General features: G+C 44.2%; 1 protein-coding gene across 5 annotated transcripts in view; it reads right to left on the reverse strand.

Annotated features, from left to right (window-relative positions):
• Positions 1–18,789, reverse strand: part of LOC124007461 (golgin subfamily A member 2-like) — a 35,643-nt gene extending 16,854 nt beyond the window's left edge. Inside the window, exons 1-16 of one of the 5 annotated variants that reach the window (XM_046318045.1) lie at positions 18,439–18,789; positions 16,329–16,439; positions 15,772–16,004; positions 15,420–15,560; positions 11,643–11,717; positions 10,676–11,235; positions 9,461–9,592; positions 8,360–8,428; positions 7,610–7,765; positions 6,666–6,709; positions 6,344–6,407; positions 6,018–6,080; positions 1,340–1,420; positions 742–780; positions 590–652; positions 117–210 (exon numbers count right to left, since the gene is read on the reverse strand). In XM_046318045.1, coding sequence (XP_046174001.1) covers positions 117–210; positions 590–652; positions 742–780; positions 1,340–1,420; positions 6,018–6,080; positions 6,344–6,407; positions 6,666–6,709; positions 7,610–7,765; positions 8,360–8,428; positions 9,461–9,592; positions 10,676–10,723 — 853 coding nt within the window. In that variant the 5' untranslated portion in view covers positions 10,724–11,235; positions 11,643–11,717; positions 15,420–15,560; ... (1 more) ...; positions 16,329–16,439; positions 18,439–18,789. Of the gene's footprint in view, positions 1–116; positions 211–589; positions 653–741; positions 781–1,339; positions 1,421–6,017; positions 6,081–6,343; positions 6,408–6,665; positions 6,710–7,609; positions 7,766–8,359; positions 8,429–9,460; positions 9,593–10,675; positions 11,236–11,642; positions 11,718–15,419; positions 15,561–15,771; positions 16,005–16,328; positions 16,440–18,438 lie in introns of those variants that run through there. The other 4 variants (XM_046318046.1, XM_046318048.1, XM_046318047.1 and 1 more) reach the window with 4 other exon arrangements.
• Between the last annotated feature and the right edge of the window lie 378 nt (positions 18,790–19,167).

Here is a 19,167-nt window from a genome sequence, read left to right on the forward strand (position 1 = left end):
CATCAACGCCATCTCCTCTGAACACACACCACAATAGGTCACATTACTGAACACGTTCACATTCATAGACACATCAACACAGTAATGCCTTCTCTTTCTCAACACAGGCCACACACCTGTTTTCTGGCGGGCAGCCTGCTGTGTGTACGACAGAGCGGTCTGCAGCTCTGATTTCTCTGACACCAGGATGCCGATGGTCTGAATGTGGACCTGGGGGAGAGGACGGACAGAGAGACAGACAGGGCGAGAGACAGACAGGGCGAGAGACAGACAGGGCGAGAGACAGACAGACCAGTTATTGACGCCTCGCATGATACAATTTGTAAATATTGGATACAAATCAAGCTTTGTTTCATTTGCAATGATGAGACAGTATTCAGTGTATCAGTGCACGCATCCCTGGGTAAAAAGGGAACAGCATGGTGTGCTGACCCCAAAGGCAGATACATAGCACACATCTGGAACTGCAGAGTGAACATTTGACAATTGCTTTCAAAGGTCTTCAAAATGGATTCAGAAAAGTGCTCTGAGGGAATGAAAAACATTGAAGAAGTTCCTTCTGTGTGTGTGTGTGTGTGTGTGTGTGTACCTGTAGCTGTTCCCGCATTGCTCCTTGCTCCTTCACACACTTCTGTTCAAACTCTCTTCGCTCCTGATCAAAGAAAGCACACAGAAAACATGCCGTCATTGTCCACCGAGGAGGAGACGAGAGAATGAGAGAGTGTTCCTTCTTCTGCTCACCTTTTGCAGCTGATCTGTGAGCGCCTGACAGTGCTCGGTCTGTCAGACAAAACAGGACAGAGGAAAAATCCATTATCATCATCATCCCCACCTCAGACTTCACCACCCCAACATCTCCAGTAAGTCACCCATCTAACCCAACACCATGTCATCTCCTTTCACTCTTCAAAAGTTAAATCCCTGTTGAGCACCACGGAACCTCCCTCGCACACTCAAGAGAAGCACAGCAGTGTATTAGCCGAGCCAGTGGGGTTAGCAACAAGTTAGCAAGATGGCTCCAGAAGAAATATCAATGCATTTGGCCTTAACATTCCCTCATTTCATTCAGCGTGTCCATCTTGGTGAGCATGTAAAAGCTTGGCTGTTACCAATGGGAACAGGGCAGTGCAATGAAATTATTTGTGAGGTGAATAAACAAAACAGTGCATGACATGATCAACTGGCCGACTGTGCTACCACTCAGCGCAGCTGCTGTTTAGCCAGGGTGTTACGTCATTTGCTAGTCAATCTGTGGCCAGTCAGTCTTGCTATAGGGGCTGTCAGGGGTTATTTGCCACACAAGGCAGAACGCCAAACTCCCATGAGCACACACTCTTACCAGCCGGTCTAGCTTGGTATTGAGCTGATTGTTTGTTAGGTTGCTGGAGTCCAGTGCGGCTGCCAGCTCCTGGTTTCGACTCTGACGTGCGCGCATGCATCGAAAGAAGAAAAAAAGAGGGGGAGGGAGGGAGAATTGAAGGAAAATAAAAACAGCGATGGGAAGAGAAATACAAACAGTAACTCATTAATGTAAATGTAAATAACACCTTCTCCCTCTCTCTCCCTCAGGGGAAAGGTAAATAACACCTTCTCCCTCGGGGAAAAGGTAAATAACACCTTCTCCCTCAGGGAAAAGGTAAATAACACCTTCTCCCTCAGGGAAAAGGTAAATAACACCTTCTCCCTCAGGGAAAAGGTAAATAACACCTTCTCCCTCGGGGGAAAAGGTAAATAACACCTTCTCCCTCGGGGGAAAAGGTAAATAACACCTTCTCCCTCGGGGGAAAAGGTAAATAACACCTTCTCCCTCGGGGGAAAAGGTAAATAACACCTTCTCCCTCGGGGGAAAAGGTAAATAACACCTTCTCCCTCGGGGGGAAAAGGAAAATAAATAACACCTTCTCCCTCGGGGAAAAGGTAAATAACACCTTCTCCCTCGGGGAAAAGGTAAATAACACCTTCTCCCTCGGGGAAAAGGTAAATAACACCTTCTCCCTCGGGGAAAAGGTAAATAACACCTTCTCCCTCGGGGAAAAGGTAAATAACACCTTCTCCCTCGGGGAAAAGGTAAATAACACCTTCTCCCTCGGGGGGTAAAAAAGGTAAATAACACCTTCTCCCTCGGGGGAAAAGGTAAATAACACCTTCTCCCTCAGGGAAAAGGTAAATAACACCTTCTCCCTCGGGGAAAAGGTAAATAACACCTTCTCCCTCGGGGAAAAGGTAAATAACACCTTCTCCCTCGGGGGAAAAGGAAAAGGTAAACACCTTCTCCCTCGGGGAAAAGGTAAATAACACCTTCTCCCTCGGGGAAAAGGTAAATAACACCTTCTCCCTCAGGGAAAAGGTAAATAACACCTTCTCCCTCGGGGGAAAAGGTAAATAACACCTTCTCCCTCGGGGGAAAAGGTAAATAACACCTTCTCCCTCGGGGGAAAAGGTAAATAACACCTTCTCCCTCGGGGGAAAAGGTAAATAACACCTTCTCCCTCGGGGGAAAAGGTAAATAACACCTTCTCCCTCGGGGAAAAGGTAAATAACACCTTCTCCCTCGGGGAAAAGGTAAATAACACCACACCTTCTCCCTCTTCTCCCTCAGGGGAAAAGGTAAATAACACCTTCTCCCTCAGGGGGAAAAGGTAAATAACACCTTCTCCCTCAGGGGAAAGGTAAATAACACCTTCTCCCTCAGGGGAAAAGGTAAATAACACCTTCTCCCTCGGGGAAAGGTAAATAACACCTTCTCCCTCAGGGGAAAGGTAAATAACACCTTCTCCCTCGGGGGAAAGGTAAATAACACCTTCTCCCTCGGGGAAAGGGAAAGGTAAATAACACCTTCTCCCTCGGGGGAAAGGTAAATAACACCTTCTCCCTCGGGGAAAAGGTAAATAACACCTTCTCCCTCAGGGGAAAGGTAAATAACACCTTCTCCCTCGGGGGAAAGGTAAATAACACCTTCTCCCTCGGGGAAAGGTAAATAACACCTCTCCCTAACCCTCAGGGGAAAGGTAAATAACACCTTCTCCCTCAGGGGGAAAGGTAAATAACACCTTCTCCCTCAGGGGAAAGGTAAATAACACCTTCTCCCTCAGGGGAAAGGTAAATAACACCTTCTCCCTCGGGGAAAGGTAAATAACACCTTCTCCCTCAGGGGAAAGGTAAATAACACCTTCTCCCTCTCGGGGAAAGGTAAATAACACCTTCTCCCTCGGGAAAGGTAAATAACACCTTCTCCCTCAGGGGAAAGGTAAATAACACCTTCTCCCTCACCTTCTCCCTCGGGGGAAAGGTAAATAACACCTTCTCCCTCGGGGGAAAGGTAAATAACACCTTCTCCCTCAGGGGAAAGGTAAATAACACCTTCTCCCTCACCTTCTCCCTCGGGGGGGAAAGGTAAATAACACCTTCTCCCTCAGGGGAAAGGTAAATAACACCTTCTCCCTCAGGGGAAAGGTAAATAACACCTTCTCCCTCAGGGGAAAGGTAAATAACACCTTCTCCCTCAGGGAAAGGTAAATAACACCTTCTCCCTCAGGGGGAAAGGTAAATAACACCTTCTCCCTCAGGGGAAAGGTAAATAACACCTTCTCCCTCAGGGGAAAGGTAAATAACACCTTCTCCCTCAGGGGAAAGGTAAATAACACCTTCTCCCTCAGGGGAAAAGGTAAATAACACCTTCTCCCTCGGGGGAAAGGTAAATAACACCTTCTCCCTCAGGGGAAAGGTAAATAACACCTTCTCCCTCAGGGGAAAGGTAAATAACACCTTCTCCCTCACCTTCTCCTCGGGGGGAAAAGGTAAATAACACCTTCTCCCTCAGGGGAAAAGGTAAATAACACCTTCTCCCTCAGGGGAAAAGGTAAATAACACCTTCTCCCTCAGGGGAAAAGGTAAATAACACCTTCTCCCTCAGGGAAAAGGTAAATAACACCTTCTCCCTCAGGGAAAAGGTAAATAACACCTTCTCCCTCAGGGAAAAGGTAAATAACACCTTCTCCCTCAGGGGAAAGGTAAATAACACCTTCTCCCTCAGGGGAAAAGGGAAAGGTAAATAACACCTTCTCCCTCAGGGAAAGGTAAATAACACCTTCTCCCTCAGGGGAAAAGGTAAATAACACCTTCTCCCTCAGGGGAAAGGTAAATAACACCTTCTCCCTCAGGGGAAAGGTAAATAACACCTTCTCCCTCAGGGAAAGGTAAATAACACCTTCTCCCTCAGGGAAAAGGTAAATAACACCTTCTCCCTCAGGGAAAAGGTAAATAACACCTTCTCCCTCAGGGGAAAGGTAAATAACACCTTCTCCCTCAGGGGAAAGGTAAATAACACCTTCTCCCTCAGGGGAAAGGTAAATAACACCTTCTCCCTCAGGGGGTAAAAAGGTAAATAACACCTTCTCCCTCAGGGGGGAAAGGTAAATAACACCTTCTCCCTCAGGGGAAAGGTAAATAACACCTTCTCCCTCAGGGGAAAGGTAAATAACACCTTCTCCCTCAGGGGAAAGGTAAATAACACCTTCTCCCTCAGGGGAAAGGTAAATAACACCTTCTCCCTCAGGGGAAAGGTAAATAACACCTTCTCCCTCAGGGAAAGGTAAATAACACCTTCTCCCTCAGGGGGAAAGGTAAATAACACCTTCTCCCTCAGGGGAAAGGTAAATAACACCTTCTCTCCCTCAGGGGAAAGGTAAATAACACCTTCTCCCTCAGGGGGGAAACCTTCTCCCTAAAGGTAACACCTTCTCCCTCAGGGGAAAGGTAAATAACACCTTCTCCCTCAGGGGAAAGGTAAATAACACCTTCTCCCTCAGGGGAAAGGTAAATAACACCTTCTCCCTCAGGGGAAAGGTAAATAACACCTTCTCCCTCAGGGGAAAGGTAAATAACACCTTCTCCCTCAGGGGAAAGGTAAATAACACCTTCTCCCTCAGGGAAAGGTAAATAACACCTTCTCCCTCAGGGAAAGGTAAATAACACCTTCTCCCTCAGGGAAAGGTAAATAACACCTTCTCCCTCAGGGAAAGGTAAATAACACCTTCTCACTATCCTTCAGGGATGTATAATGTGAATAACAAACAGAAAAAGATGTCAGCAGGTACTTGTTGATCCTACTAGTATTCAGAGAGGTCATACACAATGAGGACAGGGGTCATGGGTAACTAGTGAACAGTTCAGCAATACCCGGTCAGACTGGAGAGTGTAATCTAATGAGATCTAATGGGTTCGCATCACCCCAGTTTCTCTAGAAGTCCACATAACATGTATGACCACAATAAGAACATACAAGTCCCTAATGTATGTTTAACAAGTAACAACCCAGTAGTCACTGTAACAAAATTTTGTATCCTTTGAAATCCTAATGAGAAGGGTAATACCTATAGTCAGCTCAGATCTAGGCTTTGGAAAGATGAATTCCTGAAAATAATATTTGTAAACAGAAGAGAGTCCATTCTCTATATAGACTCCATCAATCTACAAGGCAATCTAACAGGTGAGATCTGAGGACTATCAGACAAGAGCAAGAGAGATATGAAATATATGCATTAAACGTTGTATGTTTGCAGGGCCTGGGCAAGGTACAGTGAGGCAGCCTGGACAGCAATTCATACATTTGCTCTGTTCTGACGGCGACGATCTTTCAGATTGCATTGTCGTCTCAGCCGTGCAACACAAACTCAGTTCTAATCATCAGTATCACTTATGTGGAGTACGTGTGTGTGTAACCCGAGTCTGGACGCAGGGCAGGAACAGGAAGTGGTCATGTGAGCTGTGTGGCCGAGGCCAGTCACATACCTGCACAGGGAACCAGAATGCAGGGATTGTGAGAGAGAGGAGAGGGGCCTGTGTGGAGTGAGAGTGGACAGAATACCTCTACATAACCTGGGGCCACAAGGGCACCTTCGGGGAGAGTGGGACTGGGTCTGTCTGATCAGGACAAATGGGTAGCATTTTAGTGCTTTTCCCTGTGTACCGTGTCCATGATGAGGGGGCAACATGTGGTGTTGTGATGTGTCACCTACCTCCAGTTCTTTTTCATTGGCTGGCGAGGGAGCACTGTCTCCATTTATATAGGTGGTGGATGACTAGAATAGGTCGGGAAAGAAACAAAACAGTACAAGTCAAACCAATATAAAGAGCAAGCTTTTCAAAGCCAATGAGAGTATCACAAATAACACTCTTGATTATGCAACGCACTAAACTGGGAGCAAGCATATATACAAAGCAAGTAAGAGAGTATCCTCATTGGGACAGGGGTGAACTGCTTGCACTTATCTAATGTGCACATCTCAGGGGTCGAAGATCTTAAAAGCCACATTTCTCCTTTTTGTGGCCATAAAGTACATACCCCAGAGAGAAGACCGTTGAGCTGCTGTGAGAGCTGTCGCAGGCTCTCTGTGGACGACAGGGGTCTGGTGACACACACACACCAACAACAAACACAACATTAGCCCAGTGTTATTTGGTAATGAACTCACCAGTCAATATGTGACAAATTGCACTGCCAGCCATCATAACTGTGCTACTAATTCTGTGTGTGATCAACAGTTGCAGGCGAGGGGGGCATGGCAGTGAAGGGTAGAGAAGGGGCAGTGAGGACCAGGGGGCAGACTCATTCTGAAGAGGGATTGAGAGGGTGTGGGTGTGCATTGGATGATGAGGTGACCAACCTATTCTCATCCGCATGGTTTTCATTACCGTCATGGGGGCAGTTCTGCGGCAGAGAGAAGGAGAGAAAGAAAGAGAGGAAATAGCTGTGAGTGAAACTGAGGGAGGTGAATACGTTAAATGTAAGCTAGGCCTATCCGAGAGAGACCCACCGAAAGCCACCGAGAGAGGGAGAGAGAGACACACAGAGAGAGAGAGAGATACCGACCGAGAGAGAGACACACCAAGAGAGACCGAGAGAGACACATCGAGAGAGACCGAGAGAGAGAGAGACACATCGAGAGAGACCGAGGAGACACATCGAGAGAGACCGAGGGAGACACACCTAGAGAGAGAGAGAGACACACCGAGCGAGAGAGAGAGAGAAACACAGAGAGAGAGAGCGAGAGAAAGACCCAGCGAGAGAGAGAGACCCACCGAGAGAGAGAGACCCACACCAAGAGAGAGAGAGACCCACACCAAGAGAGAGAGAGACCCACACCAAGAGAGAGAGAGACACCAAGAGAGACAGAGAGACCAAGAGAGAGAGAGAGACCAAGAGAGAGAGAGAGACCAAGAGAGAGAGAGACACCAAGAGAGAGAGAGAGACCAAGAGAGAGAGAGACCGAGAGAGACAGACAAACACAGACAAACAGAGAGAGAGAGAGAGAGAGAGAGAGAGAGAGAGAGAGAGAGAGAGAGAGAGAGAGAGAGACCCACACCGACAGAGAGAGAGAGAGACACCAAGAGAGAGACACCAAAAGAGAGACACCAAGAGAGAGAGAGGGAGAGACCGAGAGAAAGACCCATTGAGAGAGAGAGACCGAGAGAGACAGACACACACCGAGAGAGAGAGAGACACATAGAGAGAGACACACCAAGAGAGAGAGAGAGACACCGAGACCGAGAGAGAGACACCGAGACAGGGACACCGAGACCGAGAGAGAAGACTGACGGAGGGACACACCTGCTGCAGGTCAGTGTTGTGGGATTGGCTGGCACACTCAGGGTTAGTAGCAGAGCTAGCAGGGTTAGACACAGGAGAGCCGCGGCCGGCCTCTCCGTTTGGGTCCTCCAGTAGCTGGGTAACTGGCGACCCCCTCACCTCCCCATGGACATGGGTCTGAGGCAGCAACACACACAGCCATTACTTTTCAGTGCTCATCCAGAGAGTGCGTGGTTACAGCAACTTGGAAACATACACAGCACACACATACACATGCCCACATCATATCCTAGAAAACAAGGTAGTGTCAGAGACCACTATCACAACACGTGGACGGACAATCACGCATGCACACATCTTGTTTTCACTGATGGAGACATGCCAGTGTGGTAAATAAGGTAAACATCAGGTCCGGAAGTTATAAACCTCACGCCCAGATGGACTGACCCAGCATTTAGCTAGGCTTAATACTGGTAGAATCTTAGTAAGTCAACCATGGCAAAATAAATACCAATCACTTCTCTCACTGTCGCAAAAATGACTTATGAGCAACCAGTGACCATAAGGAATAGCGTGCGGGAGAGAAGAGGAACAAAAACAACAGAAGGGGTGGGATAGAGAAACAGTAGGGAGAGAGGGAGTGGGACAGATACAAGAGAGAGTGAAGCAGAAGGAAAGAGACAAGTGTAAAATAACAAAAGGGAAAAAGACAGCAGGGAAGAACGATAGCCCAAGAGAGGGGGAGAGAAGGAAGGAAGGAGAGAGGCTCACCTGGCTTTTGCCATAGGCAGGCAGAGTTAATCCATTGGTCTGACTAAGACCTTTCAGAATACTCTGAATCTACGGCAGAGGAGAGGGGAAGGGTGAAAGAGAGAGGGACAGTGAATGAGCAAGTGAGGGAGGGAGAAAGAGACAGCAAGAGGTGACGTAAAAAGGGAGACTAGCACCCATAGAACCGTGTCTACCGCTAAGCCCCTGTTGTTGTACATGATGAGGTATAATCAATATGGTGGAACTTCAACCTCGCTAGCCTACCAGAGGGTGGCGCTACTACCACAAAGCTAATAGCTACTTTTCCTTTCCGATTTTCAAGAAGTGCTTTGGATTAACGCTAGGGGTCCATTTGGAATTGGGCATTCATTGAAAGATGGAGACTTTAAAAGCTCACAACCTGATTTATCACTGCCAGACAATGTTAGTGACCGACTCATAACAATCATATCCGTCTCTGGGAGGTACAGAAAATATTCTGTGACAATGTTCCTCCAAGCAAATGACTGTCATTGTGACTGTCTGGGTGGGAGCACAGGCTAAGTCTATACTGATGGCAGATAGGCTTCCCTTGGGGAAAACAGTTTAAGGCAGTAGATAGGGAGGAATGCAAAAAAATGATCCAGGAACCTCAGAATTATAACAGCAACCATCTACTGCCACACCACTTTTACTAAGAAACAATTGCCAACGTGATTGCTAACAATTAAACACACAACATAATATTGATTCGCAATGTCCTGATGGGAATACAAATTGACAAGAGCACGATAGTCTGTTTTCACCCGACAAAGACATATCCTTTCATCACGGGAGCATAGCTGCGTTTCACATACCATAACCTGACATACGACAAACACTGACAGTAAACTTGCAAAGGGAGACACTCACACATCCAGTAAAAGTCGGAAGCTGCACTGGAATGTTCAATGTGATTCCAGAGAAGTACCATCAGACTGCTTTCTTGCAGTGTTTCACTTTGTTATTGAAATGCAAATATCGGCAAGTGAAATATTGCAAGGAAGCAGTGTGCAGAAAGAGTACTCAAAGTCATAACACACACGCAGACAGAGACAGCCAGCATACAGTTGGGTGGCTTACATTGTCTGGAGAGTGTCGGTGAGCTGAGGGTGTGTCTGGCTGGCTCCCTCCCTTCACCTTCCTCGTCTTCTTGGCCCCTGGTCCTCCTTCTCCTCCACTGGCAGGAGAACTCTTCTGCTGAAACTCCTTCAGCTGGCCGGCATAAGAGAGGAGGAGCGGACAATGAGAGCACTCAGCTGTCTGGAACTCACAACTTTGCTAGGCTAACTATATCAGCAGACATTCATTACAAATCACAGAGGAAGTACAGGGAGCCTTGGTGTGACTGAAAATGGTGAGACTGTTCAGAACTATCCCATACGATTCGACGAGAGATCTACAATATGTACAGTTGGTATCATTGGTGTGGGTGACAATGGAACGACTATTTAGAAAGATCCAATACAGTCCAATCAGATCTTATAGCATAACCAATTGCTGCAACAGCTGATGTTTGAGGAAGGTAATTGTTGTTTTAATAATGTGTAATGAAAGAACTTTCATGCACAAGTGTATTTGTTTTTAAACATGTAACGTTAATGGTACAGCATGTGCTTTATTTGATTAACTAAGTAGCTAACTATCTAGCTAGGTCTTTCTAGGTACACCCAGCAGGTAGCTCACAGACAGGGAAGGGGGCGTCTGCTGTCAAAACTACCAGTCACTCTTCAGTGACACATCACCGTTTCCTGTCAAACATGACTCAATAATAAGCTCGGCAGCATTCATCGTAAGTTAGTTAATTAAGGTTAAAAGTGTCAATAAGCAAGCCTATTTATAGGACACCCGGTTCTATATTATATTGAGTTAGCCGGTCGCTTCGGTACAAGAACGTGATAGCTAGCTAAATCGCTATGGCTAACGTTAGCCAAACATCAGCTCGGTAGCTAGATATCGCTAACTACCTTGTCACTTGTGTTGATCAAATCACAGGTTTATACCTAGCCGAGCAGCATTATTAGCAAAACTTTAAGTCACTCCCCTGTATAAATCGTCCACATAATCGTTCTAGCTAAGATTAGAGGCCCAAGCGAATCCTCGGTATTTCGTGCGCACTGACACCCACACAGGGGGACGAGAGTTCGGATGGGTGACTGCAGAAAGGTCGGGGGACGTGGAATGTCAACATCACACGGGTTCGTGAAAACATTAAACTACAGACAACTCGAACCCAGAACAGAGTAATGGATGAAACACTTGTTATATTCCCTGTGTTGTGGGAATTAATATGTTTACCTTTTTCTTGGCTGCGGCGAGCTTGATTTGCCTGCTCTGGTCGGCCATCCTTATCGTCCGGTCGACGAACCGCACCACGTCATCGATTTGAGATCAGTCGGTGATGCAAGAAACTATCTTCCCGCTAGAGGCGCAAAATCTCCCTTCTGACTCTGTGGAAAATTCGTGTCAGGCGTGGTTTTTCAAATAGGCCAGCTGACTTCATGTCTGAATTTAGAATTTGTTGTATCATATCAGGGTGATTATTATCAGAATGAACAACATTAAAGACAACACCGCCTAATCATACATTTTTTTACAAAAACAAACAATAATAAAAGTTAGCTTGTCATCAAAGGTGTCAGAGATCTGCGGCAGAACTGTCTGACACCAACTCAGTTAGTCCGTCTTCTGAGAGAAGTCCTTCAGAGACCAATTTTTGGTGTCAATCTCCTGATGCAGTCTGGAATATTCCTTGGCTACTGCTTCGAATTCCTTGCCAAATATCTCAAAAGGATGACAGCTTGGACTCCACAGACTTCTTCTTTAACTGGGCGGTCTTCAGCTCTGTTTCTAGCTTCCTTCAATGAAAACACAAGGACTGATTGAGAGAGGGGAGAGGCAGGTGTAATTATCTGGCAAAGCTAAAGGACAGAAGTATGGGACTTTCTGAAAACACATTTGATTAATTCAATTGTGAACTAATAGCATACTTTTTCTTATCAGTTCTGATTTGGTCTATATTTCCACTTAATCTGTTCTAGCATGACCATCTAAAGACTCCTGGAAAAGGCAGCCTGAAGACCCGACATTGAATTGCATAGAATTCTATGTCAGGGCAGAAATGAGTGTTTGGATCAGGATAGTTCTCACGACCTCTACAAGCCAGAATGATGAATAAAATTATATTTTCTGGTGGTCTGTGTGGTCGGTCCTATTGCTGGTACGAATGGGGAAACAAAATATCCAGTAGTGTTATCAACCCTACCTTCAGTATGTTGGTCTGTATACATAGCCGCTGGAAGTAGGAATGCTGAAGGTGCTGCAGTACCCCCTGAAAAATCTGAATATAAAATAAAAGTAAACAAATAATATATATATATTTTTAAAGTTTTTCACAAAAGTAGTACTTTACTAGCATTAGCAGACCAATATATATGTCTGTCGTGTGGGCAAAAACATTTTTCAGCATCTCCACTTTATTATTAAGAACAGTATCTTGCAGGATTCAATAGTTGGAATTGTAAGAGTTGTTGCCCCGTCCCTTCGTCTGCAATTGTCATTCTAATGGAATCCATCCAGTAACAACAAAACCCTGTCCTCAAACATTTACATCAAAATGTGAAAAGTGGGCAAAGACAACACATCCACATCAAACTAAATGTTTTTCTTGACCACTTTGTGCATTATTAATTTTCCACCCTTACAAACCACTTAATGTGAAAGGTGCATTACTGTATGGTACAGAAGCTGGTCATCTAGGTTTGTACCTGTCGTCTCCATCACCATGAGGAAAAACAATACACAATAAAATAATTGAGTACATTGAGACAGTAAGTGGTTTATGGTGATGTGGCTCAGTTGATAGAGCATGGCGCTTGCAATGTAAAAAAATATATATATATTTTTGTCACATGCGCTGAATACAACAGGTAGACCTTACAGTGAAACGCTTACTTTACAAGCCCTTAAAACTTCTTGAAGTATTGTTGGTTAAGAAAAAAAGTGTAAAGTAAAAGTGTTAAAGTGCCTATGCATAGATAATAAACAGAGAGTAGCAGCAGCGCAAAAGAGGGGTCTGGGCAGCCCTTTGATTAGCTGTTCAGGAGTCTTATGGCTAGGGGGTAGAGGCTGTTAAGAAACCTTTTGGACCTAGACTTGCCGCTTACCATGCGGTAGCAGAGAGAACAGTCCATGAGAAGGGTGGCTGGAGTCTTTGAAATGTTTCAATGTTAGGGATGTGGGTTCGATTCACATGGCGGACCAGTACGAAAATGTATGCACTCGCTACTGTAAGTTTCTCGGGATAAGAGCGTCTGCGAAAATGGAAAAAGATTGAATAGACCATTTCAGTTTTCATATAGAAATAAGTTGCATTTGCAAAGTATTTAAAGAAACTGGAAAACATATATCAAGCAAGTATTTTTATTAGCAGATTAACTTTTGTACAGATAATTATCAGATTCAAGTTACAAATGGAAAACACTCAAATACATTTAGTTAAAACAGTTTGACAAAAGTAGTGCACTGGGCCTTTACTAGTCCTGTATTAGTGGATCGATACAGACTTCTTCAGTGGGGGCAATTCATCTTTCCCCCCTTGGCATAAAACATTTAATAAATCACTGCACCCCCAAACTACTTTCCACGGCTATGTCTGTATATAGTTTGAATTTCCGGTTTTCATTTTCATTCCTGTTACAATTTGCACGTGACAAAGACTTGCACAATATTGGGGAGCCTAAACAAATGGCAAACAATAACAGTTGATTGCCAGGAAATGTGCTTTGGTCATCAAGTGCAATGTGTCAACAGATTGAAAATACAAGTAACAGAACCTATTGGCACCGCAAAGTCTGGTAAACACCGCTTTCCTGTGGATACCCTATCTCCACCTACCGCCAAAAGGACCGACAGCATGTACAACCGGTAAAGTAAGTGTAAATATAATTTTATTTAATATTCTGCCTTGTAAAGACTAATGAGTCTTTTTTACAGCGACTTCTTTCAGACTAATATTCATGTAGTAACCATGGTAACAGTCTGATGTTTAGGCAAGGAAAGGCATAGTAGATGAAGAAAGCTGCCAAAAAGAACAACAGGAGTGGGAATGACGAGTAGGTGTTGAGAGCCCCCAGAGTGGTTGATATGATAATGACATTGAGTTGCTGGGCAGCATTTGACTCACCTTGTTATTCTATAGGCTGACGTTGTGTCTGCTGTGTAGGTGTCCAGCTGAATGTCCAACATATCTCCTCTGTTGTGAAGAGACATATTTAAGAAATGTAAAAGAGACACAAAAATGGAACATTGCTGATGGACATGCATGAAATACCAATTTCTCACACTCATTAACAGTCAACTGCATCTAAAGGAGCCCAGTGTAGATGTAACGGATGTGAAACGGCTAGCTTAGTTAGCGGTGCGCGCTAAATAGCGTTTCAATCGGTTACGTCACTTGCTCTGAGACCTTGAAGTAGTAGTTCCCCTTGCTCTGCAAGGGCCGCGGCTTTTGTGGAGCGATGGGTAACGATGCTTCGAGGGTGACTGTTGTCGATGTGTGCAGAAGGTCCCTGGTTCGCGCCCAGGTATGGGCGAGGGGACGGACGTAAAGTTATTCTGTTACATAGAGTAGATGTAAACAGGAGGGGCTAATCACACCTGATCTTCTGCATGATGATCTCACATTTGGCCTCAAAGTACTCAAACTGTTTCCTGTCAAGTTATTTCTGGGCTTTTAGCCTGTGGTCAAGGATAAGTGACTGGAGAATCTGAATGCATCCTAACAGCTCCTGGAGAAAACACGGCGATCGCGAGTGAAGGTCGCAACACGTGAGACAAACCTAAGAATACATCAAACCAAGTGTTGAGAGTCTCTTACAGAGAGGTAGCAGGGAGTCTGTTTTTGCAGCAGGGCGGCACTCACGGCTCTTCCCCTTCAGACTCTGCTCTTTTCCTTTCGCTTTCCAGAAGGCCAGACAAGTGAGACAGCTTCATGTTCTTCCCAAGAAAGAAGAGGAGTGGTATATGTTTCACCATTCACACACATGCAGGTGAGCGGCTATACCATAAAGCCAGATACTGCCACATTTGCTAAAGACATTCGGTGTCCATTACATAGTAAGACACACACATACTGTCATATGTAAAATCCTATTTATGCTACATATCTACGTTTTGGTAAAAGTCTGGTGTCTCTTTACCCCATTCAGGCTGATAGTAGGACTGGAAACACGTCTCCCAGAGATGCTTTTCTAATTCTCTGGGCAGTTTGTTTCATGTTCCACATATCCTGTTTAGTGAAACATGAACAAGTCCAAGAAATAAAACATGTTTATTCAGTGATTTCTAGGGGTTACCAGAGCTCTAGAAGAGCAGTGTGAGTGTGATACTGCACATAAATAGGAAAAGCACTTCGTAATAAGACAACAGGCTTGTCACTGCATTGCTGAGGAAGAGTTTGTAGCGTTTCACTGTATTTTTACACCTGTTGCATCCTGGGCAAGCGATAAACTTTGATTTGATTACTTGTTGCCGGTGCGTGGGAATTATTTGAAAATTGCTGGATTTTTTTTTATTTCTTTACTTTTAAACACACGCTGCACCTGCCAGTATAACTTGTGTTAATGGATCTTAAAGAAGAAGTTTCATTTTTTCCAACCAAATCACAATTTTTATGTAAATAGCATGTTATTCAAGGGTCCAGACACCTTTTGTGATTTATATAACATTGCGGATAAAGTTCAGAATGACAACAATTTCATGTATACAGCATCTAAAGACCTGCATCACAATACTGAGAGCTTTGCCGTTTCTAAAATTACATATCTGGGTGTTTTTGGAGCCTTGGTCCTTTTTTTTCCCCGGGCCCCCCTTACTACACAACGACGATGAGAAAAGGATTAGCTGTTTGGGGTAAACATGTGAAATCACACAAAAGGTGTCGGCACCCTTCTATAACATACCATTTTAATATATTTTTTTGAATTGGTTATAAAAATAACTCATGCTTTATGTATCAGCCTCACGGACAAAGTGTACCTACCTCCTCTTGTGGCATCAGCTACAGCACCTGTTGGACACTCAGTCCTAGGACAGGAGGTTGGTCCTGGCTGGTGGTGTCACTAGGGTCCAACTACCTGACACACTGGGCCACCACCAGACACTGCTCCACAGTCTCATAAAACTGCCAGGGGGAAACAAGATTTAGGTTTATTCTAACATTATACAGTACTTTGGATGATCAATGTAAACAAAAAGTAACCTTTCGGAGATCAAATTCACTTGGGTGGTTAAACTACTTCACCAATGATCTACTTGTATCTAGGCCTATAGACATTATTTGTGCATTAATAGGTGTAACCTTAAAGAGGGATTATGGTACTAAGTGTACTTACTGTGTGTTGCTCTGCCAGACACACAACAAGAATCGAGCAGTCTAGAGTTATGTGTAGTAGAGTCCATTCAGCAATGAGCAATGAGTACTGTTCTGTATTGTACAGTGTCGTCCTCTGGAGGCACAGTGGAGTGATGCTTTCTGACACAGTGCTCCTGGATCATCTCCTGCAGTAGCCTGTACAGCCTCTCTGAACACAGCCCATTAAGCCTCTGTCTGCAGGTCCCTCTCAGCCTGGATTAAAACAACATAATCTCAGTCATTTAAAGCGATTCACACAACACGCACCCACACACAGAGTAGTCCAAGTCCATAACGTGGTCTTAAATAGCAACAACAACTCTAGTAGTGTAATAACACAACAACAATGTCATTGCTTAAAGTAGAACCACAATTGTATTATTATGAGAGGGACAAATTAATCCTCTTGGATGCACCAGAATCTTTAAATGCGGTCCTGAGACATGTACTTTATAGTAATCGGTTCATTCTTACAATCAGGCTTGAGAGAGCAAAGTTTTGAGCACATGAAGATGATAAGTTGTTTGTGTGTAATACCTTCTCCAGCTCTCTCTTCAGTGTAACAGTAAGGCTGAGGCGGTCCACATGCTGTGACAGCGTTACCAGGAGCTTGCAGAATAGAGGATTCTCGGTCAGGCCTTCTGTCAGCTGACACAGTGGGAATGAGGCGAGGACATGAAAGACAAGTTTTTACTGGTTACAGGTAAACACATTCATAATGATAGCAGTCAAAGGTTTGGGCACACCTACTCATTCAAGGGTTTTTCTTTACCTTTACTATTAATCTACATTGTAGAATAATAGTGAAGACATCAAAACTATGAAATAACACATATGGAACCATGTAGTAATCCAAACAAATGTTAAACAAAGGTTAAAAAAAAACAGTGTGGGGATGCTTTGCTGATGCACACTCTTGACATTATCTCACTTCATGAGGTTGTCACCTGGAATGATTTTCCAACAGCCTTGAAGGAGTTCCCAAATATGCTGAGCATTTGTTGGCTGCTTTTCATTCACTCTGCAGTCCAACTCATCCCAAACCATCTCAATTGGTTTGAGGTCGGGTGATTGTGATTGTGGAGGCCATGTCATCTAATGCAGCACTCCATCACTCTCCTTCTTGGTCAAATAGCCCTTATACAGCCTGGAGGTGTGTTGGCCCCAGCAAGTCTCTTCTTCTTATTGGTGTCCTTTAGTAGTGGTTTCTTTGCAGCAATTTGGCCTGATCCACTCAGTCTCCCCTGAACAGTTAATGTTGAGATGTGTCTGTTATTTGAATTCTGTGAAGCATTTATTTGGGCTGCAATCTGAGGTCCAGTTAACTCTAATGACCTTATCCTCTGCAGCAGAGGTAACTCTGGGACTTCCTTTCCTGTGGCGGTCCTCATGAGAGCCAGTTTCATCATAGCGCTTGATGGTTTGTGCAACTGCACTTGAAGAAAAATTTAAAGCTCTTGAAATGTTCCGTATTGACTGATATTCATGTCTTAAAGTAATGATGGACTGTAGTTTCTCTTGTATTATTTGAGCTGTTCTTGCCATAATATGGACTTGGTCTTTTACCAAATAGAGCTATCTTCTGTATACCACCCCTACCTTGTCACAACACAACTGATTGGCTCAAACGCATTAAGAAGGAAATAAATTCCACAAATTAACAAGGCACACCTGTTAATTGAAATGCATTCCAGATTGTGCCAAGAGTGTGCAAAGCTGTCATCTAAAAGTCTTTGCTAGGTAAAGCCCCGTCTTATCTCAGCTCACTGGTCACTATAGCAGCACCCACCCGTAGCACGCGCTCCAGCAGGTATATTTCACTGGTCACCCCCAAAGCCTATTCCTACTTTGGCTGCCTTAACTCCCTCACTAACTTTAAGCACCAGCTGTCAGAGCTGCTCACAGATCACTGCACCTGTACATAGCCCATATGTAAATAGCCCAACTACCTCATCCCAATACTGTTATTTATTTTTGCTCCTTTGCACCCCAGTATCACTACTTGCACATGTATCTTCTGCACATCTATCACTCCAGTGTTTAATTGCTCAATTGTAATTATTTTGCCACTATGGCCTATGTATTGCCTTACATCCCCTATCTTACCTCATTTGCACACACTGTATATAGACTTTTTTTACTACTGTGTTATTGACTGTATGTTTGTTTATTCCATGTGTAACTCTGTTTTGTTGTTTGTGTCGCACTGCTTTGCTTTATCCTGGCCAGGTCGTGGTTGTAAATGAGAACTTGTTCTCAACTGGCCTACCTGGTTAAATAAAGGTGAAATACATATATACGTTTTAAGCTGTCAAGGCAAAGGGTGGCTACTTTGAAGGATCTCAAATATCAAATATATTTGGATTTGTTGAACACTTTTTTGGTTACATGATTCCATATGTGTTATTTCATAGTTTTGATGTCTTGACTATTATTCAAACTTTTGACTGCTACTGTATGGTTTGAGGCATGATACGATACCCCCGGGATTTAACACTACAAAACTTCTCAAACATTTTCTTAACAAACAGTTTAGATAGGACGTCTAGAAAGAGGGCAATGTACACTGTTGTGTAATGTTAGCTCGTTTAGTTACTAACAATGACATTGACATCAGAAATAGGCTGACACTTTACTTTTAGAATACCTTGTTGATACAAGTTGTATCCTTTTCCCAGTGATCGAACCCTCGCAGAATCACGAGTGGACATCAGTTGACCAAAGCCCCTTACTCACTTGACATACAAAGGCGCTCGTGGATGAACGTAGCGCTACCACGATCATAAAAAAAGGATATGATACAGGTCTACGGTTAACAAAAGTACACCAAACTAGCCTAGAAATCCTTGGTGAGCTGGCTAGCTGTGCCGTCGTATGCTGACAAAGATAACGTAAACTGTATGTCATCTGATAAACGGTTTCGTTGCAATTTAACGGAAGATAGGCAGCTACTGTTAAACAGATTGTAACGGTTGTTTACACAAGCGGTGAGCACAACAAATTGACGATATCAGGGTCGTCACTAGTTACCACAGCCACAAAGTCATAAACTTAGCCTATTCCTACAATTTATCTGCTTAAAATGTGATTTTAAACCTAACTCTATTCTTAACTCAACTTACCACACTACCTTATGCCTCACCGTAAATACAATTTGACAAAATGTTTCATTCATTTTTACGGTTTGGCCAATTCTGAGTTTGTGGCTGTGCTATCTAATGGAACGCCGCTATCGGCGATTCCCCCTCCTCTGCAAACAGTCAGCTGATTGGTTAATGCGGTAGAAAAGGAAGACAAATCTTTTAGAACAGGGTCCGTGCTAATTGGGATCCTTGGGACGTCACAACCACCCCACATCCTAACCCCTACGGTTACC

Source organism: Oncorhynchus gorbuscha, linkage group LG20 (assembly GCF_021184085.1).
Source record: "Oncorhynchus gorbuscha isolate QuinsamMale2020 ecotype Even-year linkage group LG20, OgorEven_v1.0, whole genome shotgun sequence".
In the NCBI taxonomy this organism is placed as follows: Eukaryota; Metazoa; Chordata; class Actinopteri; order Salmoniformes; family Salmonidae; genus Oncorhynchus; species Oncorhynchus gorbuscha.